The sequence below is a fragment of the Parasteatoda tepidariorum genome, chromosome 10 (genome assembly GCF_043381705.1).
Source record: "Parasteatoda tepidariorum isolate YZ-2023 chromosome 10, CAS_Ptep_4.0, whole genome shotgun sequence".
Classification (NCBI taxonomy): domain Eukaryota; kingdom Metazoa; phylum Arthropoda; class Arachnida; order Araneae; family Theridiidae; genus Parasteatoda; species Parasteatoda tepidariorum.
In genome coordinates, this window is record NC_092213.1 from 79,344,542 (window position 1) to 79,353,134 (window position 8,593).

The 8,593-nt window shown below is 29.3% G+C and overlaps 1 protein-coding gene across 1 annotated transcript in view; it reads right to left on the reverse strand.

Annotated features, from left to right (window-relative positions):
- Positions 1-1,176: 1,176 nt before the first annotated feature.
- Positions 1,177-8,593, reverse strand: part of LOC139426898 (uncharacterized) — a 9,565-nt gene continuing 2,148 nt past the window's right edge. Inside the window, exons 2-3 of the mRNA XM_071187033.1 lie at positions 2,327-2,730; positions 1,177-1,392 (exon numbers count right to left, since the gene is read on the reverse strand). Of these exons, the coding sequence (XP_071043134.1) occupies positions 1,234-1,392; positions 2,327-2,730 (563 nt within the window). The 3' untranslated portion in view covers positions 1,177-1,233. The remainder of the gene's footprint in view (positions 1,393-2,326; positions 2,731-8,593) is intronic.

Here is an 8,593-nt window from a genome sequence, read left to right on the forward strand (position 1 = left end):
AAAAAGGCATTCAGGGCTCGTTCACCAGGAGTTGGCACTAGGCTCCACCTTCAAGTGGTATGCGACGATATTATTTCCCTATTTTCGGGAGAAGGTTGTGAGCAATCCTGAACAAGATTGCTATTTGGCGATGGTATGGCAAAAATATTTATTTCGCTAACTTTATATGTATTTTTTAACAATAAATATTTAATAATTTTGATGATATTCCGCGCCATTTTTTATGATATTTCTCTCTTTTGAATAAATAGTTTGTCCTTTTTGAGACATTTTTCAGGAAAAATAGCAGTTTTTAAATTTAAAATATATTTAACTAGCTAGAGAATCGAAAGGAATAATAGCAGATGATAAAGCTAAGTAAGTGACTGAAAAATAATTCACTGTTTGTGTTTGGCGCGCATTGAGTGTTGTTTCAATTTCAAGCGCAGAGATTTTTCTCTTCTTACTCCCTCGCTGAAATAAACTCTGCTCTTGAGAAGATGGAGCCAAGTGCCAACTTCTGATGAACGAACTATAGTTAATAATTCGGCAAAACAAATTCACTGCAGAAGCCAACACCATCCGAATATTTGATTTGAATCTATAATTATTTATGTTTCTGCTATCTATTGGGGTAAATCAGCCGTAAAAAGTTTCAAACGGTGAACTCTGCTGTCCATCAAGTTTAAGGATGAACCAATTTTGCATCATCATGTCTATTTTATCTTTCACTTTAAGAAATGCAATAAAGAACTGCGAATTGAAACTAAATACCACGAGTTGAATATTCAATTAAAAGGTTGAAAAATTTAAAGCAACTGTGATTTAAACCATGTAGTGATTATAATCTTGTTTTTTTAGGTATTTTAACAAAGAGTCAACCCCACACATCTACGCACCTCTGCACGCCACTGCTGTGACTAGTGATTTATATTCTTGAATGGGAATGATTAGAGATCATACTTTTCTGACCGGAAAAATTATAAAAATATTACTTCCAAAATATAGTCAAGTGCATATTTCGTAAACGAATAAAAAGCTATTTTGTGTTTCAATGATGGAAAATGAAGGATATTCATAAAAAAAATTTGTATTAACGATTTTAAATTATGATTAATGATATCTATTTAAATTAATATTCCTGAAAAAAAAATAATTTAGATCATAAAACTTTAGGAATTCTACAAATACTGCCTTTTGCAACCTACGGTATTTTATTATTGATTATAATTATCGTGAATAATTTCGAGATAACTAGTCCCACTTACCTCCCTCATCCGGGCAGGAGTGGCGTCGCAACTCAGGATTAACTGGCGGCTCATAGTACTCCAAGGTTGTGATCGGGAATGCGATTGGTTGTCCGAGATTCAAACACCCAGTAGAGTCCGCTCTCATTTTAAAGTACAACTCAACCTGTAAAATAGAGGGAAACAGACATTTATTCTTTAATATTCTGGCAAACTTAATTTTACGTATTTATTATTATTCTTGTGAATTACTTATACGCTTGTTTGATGTTATATTCTGCTTCCTGCATGCACCCATGTTAATTTGTGGCGAAGAATAGGAACACCAATATCCTACTTATTAACCAACTAGTTGATATTTGTGAATTTTTTTGTTTGATTTGATTCTCAAAAATATATTTACTGGAATTTATCAATCAAAGTTGATAATTTAAGGTATCAAGTATTATTATTTTTTTTTTTTAATATTTGCATTCTTTTTTTTTTGAGGCACTATTACGCATTTTATAAGCAAAAATTATTAAGCAAAAATGAATAAAATTTCTGACTGAATTCTAGGAAACACATTACAGGGAGTAAAATAATACAAAAAATATTACGTATTAAAATATTAACTAAACTTGGCATTGGAATTCATTCGTAATTCTTTTCAATATTGGTGTTCATACCATTAACATTAAATTCCAGAGAAATATAAATATCAATTTTATTGCATGACTAAAAAGACAAGGGTTGGCAAAGATAAATATTTTTGTTATTTAAAGTAATTTTTTTAAATGAATTCCGAACATTAAATAAAAGTTAAAAATTAAATTTCAACGCACCTTTCTCCAAATTGATTATTAAAAATTAATATCACTTGTGTTTTTCAATTAAAATACTTTAAACCAATCTATTCCTTGAAAACAACATAGTTTATAAATATGAATAAAATGAAGAATTCAAAGGTATAAGAACAATATCTCATTAATAAGAAGAAAACCCTGAAAATCTTTTACGAGCAAAATTTTGTTTAGAAAAAATATGGTAAACCAAATATGCATATATATATGTATCGTGTCGATAACGGTCTGCGTGTTGATTAAATTAAGTTAGCTTACCTTGTTAACAAGGTTGAAATTGTCATTCCACCAGTCAACCATTATAGGAGGATGGTCATCCAGAGTTGTGCTCTCATAGCTCGAGTGATCGTCCTCGCTGAAACTATCAATGTCAAAATCAGCGACCCATCCGGGATCGCGTTCCTCATTAGTAAACTCAAATGGAGTCAAACCAAATTCTTTTTCACCAAAATCTGCTACCCAACCTGGATCAGATTCTTCCTGTTGTTCACAAGCATTTTCAATCCATATGGGATTTACATCAGAGGTGCCTGAGGTCTCCTCCTCTGGTTCCAAAAGAATACCACCAGTCGACTCCAACTTACCAGACTTCTTGGGCTTTCCTAAGATTCGCCTCCTGAAAAGATAAGATAATTTTTTAAATACTAAATAAAGTGTTACAACTGTTAAAGTTTTTCATTCAATGGCATATAACACTTAATTATAATGCTTTGAAACTTCAAAGTGATTTGTCCATTCGGAAAATTATTTTAACCCTGATTCGAATAAGTTTATCGCGAATGGAAATAGGTTAATCAGATCCGTTAGTACGAATCTGTTAAATCAGTGTTATGACACTTAATCATAACGTGGAATCAATTTATTCCATTCCTTTTTATTCTTTTTGAAATAGATTTAATGATTCAGTTCTTAAAATTTGTATAAAACTGCTGATTAGATTCCAATCAGCTGATCTTTGAATATTTATCTTTATATTAACTTTGAATATACAGTGTGCGGGTGGGAGACCACTTGGATTAGTCAGCGTAGGGACAGAGGGTGTGCGGTATTGGTCCTCGTTAAACTGTCTTACCGTAAAGTGCTCGACTTCACGTGCAGGTCGTCGGGCTACCGAAGCGAGGGTGCCATCCCCTCCGCAGAGGATCAAAATTGCCATGGTATGTCTTCGGATCATCCTCAGGGATGTTTCCCAGACCGTCGCCAATAGCCCATTGTGCAGCTCTAGTGCGACGTAAATAAACTACTACTACTACTTGAATATTTATCAGTTTTATAACCTTAGTTTAAAGAGATTCGCCAAATCGAATCAATAACAATTGCAAAAGTTGTCATTAAAATATACATTATGAAAAAAGTAAAAAAAAATATATATATAAAAGAGAATCGTAAAAACTACTAGAACGTAAAAATACCGGACTTGAACATTGTTTCCAGTTTTAGTTATCTTAAATTAAATAATACTTTTGTTTAAATGCAACTCGTAAGAAACATTTTTATTTGATATACATCTCTAAATTTTAATTAACTTGATGAGAAACAAGGAAATTAGTGAATTCGTCTTCCTTTTTACCTGCAACTACTTCATAATAATACTGGTTTTGTACTTTCCTACTCGATATTGTGATATTCTATATTTTATTATCTTGATTTATTTCATCATCGCAAATTTTTATTCCAACTGGCTTCTAAAGGGTATTATTAATTTTTCTGCTTCGTAGAAAAATTACGAATTCTTGAATTATCATTTTAATCAAACTCTAATTGAATCTTTCTATTCATGCTGTTAACTGTTAACTCATGCTTAATGAAATTGATGGTTCAACTCGCACACAAAAGAAACCCCTTTCTACAGTTTCTTGATAGAAATCATGAACGAATACTATGTAGGGACATTTGCTTCGGACAACATCGCAACCCATTGTTTGAAGTTTCATTTCCCCCTTATTACAGAAACGCTCTCTTACAACAAGTCAGTTTATGATAAGGATTCAAAAAGTAGATTCTCAATAAGTTATTGGATTGTCGGTATATTTTCTATTAATGTTACGATAATATGTATAATTATAAAGTTAAATGCTCTTATGCATAATTTTGATTTTAAAAATAATTTCGAATCAAAATGGGATCTCATGTATACATGATACGCAAAACCAATAATATCAAGAAATGAAATTATTTCTACTACATCACCTTCTATGACATAAAAAAAATCGTCAACAAATAGTTTAGCTCATGATCGCAGCGAAATAATGTATGTTTTAGGTCGAAATGTACTATCAGTCTGCCTGGTTTCGAAATATTAAATTAATTAGCTTTTGTAAATTCTAAAAAGAGAATGCGCTTTGAAAAATCCCAAGATTTTCAAAATTTTAATTCAATTTTAGAATTTTAAATCTAATTAAATTTGTACCGAAACATTTAAAGCAATTTTTAAGTAATATAGAATTTTTCTCACACAAAAATTAACTCCCAAAACGTAAAACTTTTTTGATAAAATAAAAAAAAACAACATTTTATGCATCTGTTTGCTCATAGATTCGTAACTTGCTGTTTTAGTTAGTGACTCTGTAGATAAAATTACTTTCGTCAAATACTATGTGAAAAGAAACATAACATCAATCTTTTAAAGTGATACGAATTTCAAAATATCTGTGTAATTTCGTAAATATTCTTTTAGTCATGAGGCTAAATATATCAGACGGACCCTAAAAAAATAGTTTATTCAGAAAAATTATTAGGAAGTCACGTTATTCATACTTCATTTGGCGACAAAATGGTAGTTTTGGAAATTTCGAGTTTCAAAGGCTAATATTTACGAAGTTATACGAGAAATGTCAAGAATCATATCGAAATCTCGGGAGTTTCCTCCACAAGCCTATTTAAATAGAAGTGTGCCAAGCAGAAAAGGAAAGAGTATTTAGTCTGCTTGTGACTCCTATAGTGTTTTATTTGCGAGTATCTGGGTGAGTTGATTTGAACCATCTCATTCATTAAACCCCGTGATTTGCTGTGAACTAGACTTTAATTTCAGCTGTAATTAAGGGCTAGAAATAGCTATATTTTCTGGAAAATCCTGCCAATAAATATTTGGAGTCATAAAGGCTGCATTAGCTACTTGAGAAGCTTAAATATATTTACTTAGCACAATATGATGATCGAATATATGGATCGTGTTTTGACAACTGCTTTTCTTATAATCACCAATACGAACATTGGTCCCTTTAATCAAATCCTACTGATTTTAATATCACGATATGTTGTAAAGAAAATATCTTTTTTTTAAAATATATCAGGATATCTTTTCAATTTAACAGTACTTACATATTATCCCGTCAACCATTTTTGCTAACGTTGAACCAAAGTCATTTAAGTATCTTTCAAATTTGTTTCTGCATAGTAATTGATTACAAAGAAATTTGAAAATCTCTAATATAACTTTTCACATGCATAAAAAAGTAATATTTTAATGTCAACTATTTCCATATTTATTTTCAGATTTGGCGAAAATGAAAATGTCGAGAAAATACGTGCGTACCAGCTTAAATAATAAATATTGCTTTTGCATGGTTCAATTTTTTCATTGCCTAGTTAAAATTTATCAAGACTTCTTGTGGTATTCAATAATTAGTGTTGTGTATAATATGAACTTTATTATTCTTTTGATATAGGATCCGCACAATGGAAATGATTATGGTACTGATAGCCATATTATCGTAATTAAAGTTCATAGTTATCAATAATGATCGCAATATTATCGTCAATAAACACGATATTGTCATATTTGATACAATTATATGTATTATTGGTAAGCTGTCTAACCAGAGTATGGCGACGTTGTTCTACCATGATGGTAAAGTAAGCTACACAACAGTATAATAGAATATAACAGAAAAATTACAAATTAGTCTTCTAATGTGTTCCCGAGTAAAAATTTTAACTTATAAGATAATACTATCTTACTAATTTATCATTGCCTCAGTGAAAAGTTATTCAAAACCTAATAAATTACTCAAAATATTCAATATCTAGTAAAATATCCACTTATAAATATTCTTCTAAAATAGAATTCTGAAATCTAAACTCTTACATGCTTTGCAAAAAAAGAATTTCGTAAAACTTTTCCGAGAAAAAAAAATCAAAACATATTTTTTTTCTTTTTTTGTTTATATTTAATATCGTTTTCTAGATTTAGGACAGCACCTAGGGGCTTTTACTGAAACATTACTAAAAGAAAATCTTACTTGTAAGTGATTTTCACTGTGTAAGAAAAACCGTCAAAAAGGGGCATTCAATTGTAAATGTTTACCATAAATATATTTTCCTATATTGTGCATATTTTATCACGATTGAATGTTAATTTGATAAGTAACATTGAAAGTAGTTGGTAAATTTTTTATGCGAAATGTAAAATAGTCACTGACTTTAGATAAAGAATTGTTTTCTGACTAAAAATTTTGTCTGATAATTGAAATTAAAATATATATGTATGTTAATTTATTTCAGATTAAATTATTATAAATCAAATTATTGTGTGTGTTCTATCTCAGAAAATGTTTTATACTACGAGTAAGAGAATACAGTATTTAATAATTTTTATTAAAATTCAGAAAGGTAACAATATAAGTAAAACGAAACTCTATGCTAAAACAAAATATTTACAAAACATTTTGGTAGAAAAGATACAAATCACAATGCATCTTATAATACAAAAATATTAATAATCAAATCATGCATATAATAGGGCTAAAACATTATCGCATAATTGGAATTCTAGGTATGAGCATAAAAACTAATTTTATTTTGTAATTTCATTATTTTTCTTTTTCAGTTACGTATCATTCTAATAAAATAAATAAATAATTTAAGTAATGAAATTCATGTCACACTCAATTTTATGTATATTATATGATATTTCCCCACTGTTTGCCATAAAGTCCTGACACAGAAGAAACAAATCAAAGAATTTGTAGATGTTCTCACAATCGTCATTCAAATCTGTTATTTCTTCCTGCAATCAAACAGGTTTTGATGTTTTTGTTCCGCCTATTTCTGTAGTTACTGATTAGATTTCGATCGCGCTTTTCTTTTTTTCCTAGCTTGGATATTAATAATAGATTTCAAACATAAATTTGTTACTATTTTTCTCTTCCGTTTAACATGCCTTAAAATCTAATCAAATATGAAATAGACATTCAAATATGATGTAAAACGTTTTGTGAAAACGCATGTCTTGAGAAGGATTTTTCTACAAAAATAATAACTTTGAGGAGAAACATTCGATTTTCTGTCGAAGCAATCGAAAACGTTATAAATGTATTTGAGATAGAATTTATTTAATTTAACACAGTTGGCGAAATTTTGAAATGAGTAATTTAATTAGATTTATTGCAAAATATCAAGCATTTGTAAATTTCAAGCTATTTCTTTAAATGCAAAATTAAAAAAAAAAAATCAAAAAACATTGCATCTTTGTAAAGAGACATTTTCAAGATGTAATTTTTTTTAATAATTTGACAGTTACAACATTATTATAATCCATTTATTTTCGCCAAGATCGGGAATAAAACAGCAAATTTTATTACCAAAAGTTCAAAACTATAGTAGATAAAATGCCAACGTCTTAATACCTTACAAAATAAATGTAATAATTATTATTATAATATGAACCAATTTTATGAAGAACCAGCTAGTTTTTTTTTTAATTGACAGTTTTAAATTATGTAGTTTTCGTAATTCTGGTACAGAGAACAGCAACTAGAGAGAAACTAAAGAGTTAACAAAGCAATTTTGAAATCCATGCCTTTAAATCAAATTTTCATAATGTTTGTTTCATTAATTTTTGCGCACTCGAATAACATGCTTATAATCCTTATATAAGGTATTAAACATGTGCAGAGTTACAATAAAATGGTAAACTTTACAGTTGGGTGCTCCTCTTATTTTTGCGATTTTTTTATGTTTTGTAGACAACAGGAAAAATATTTAAAGGAGAGATTGTCTAATAATAAGGAATCTAGATAGGAATAGTTAGATACTGGAAAATTTCATAAACAGTAATGGTTTCATGGTACATTGTCCAATCTATGATGCTTCCTGTTCTTCACTCTTCTGAACCAAGAAATGAAATAGAGCAAGGAAAGAATATGTTAATTAGCAAATAATTTGAAAATGTTTTGGCTAGCCTTAAATCTGGTATACATGTTTGGAAAATTATGATTAAAGGCAAAGTTCAATCGAAAAAAGATAATTTGTAAACAATTTCTTGGCGTTTTTATACAGATACTAGTTAGCTTCATTCCAGACAAATATGTTTAAGCTAATATCCAAGTTTTTGAAACTTTAAGAGGGACAGTAAGGAAAAAAAGTAATGATACATAGATTTTCGCTCTTTCTCGTTACGTCGTCACTCTTTATTCGTCAAATTAAAATTATTAAGTTAAAAATAACAAATCTTCGCAAAAACTAGTTCTTGGCTTAAATATACGATTAACTCATTAGTTTAGCAAGGGGATTAGAAATACAGGT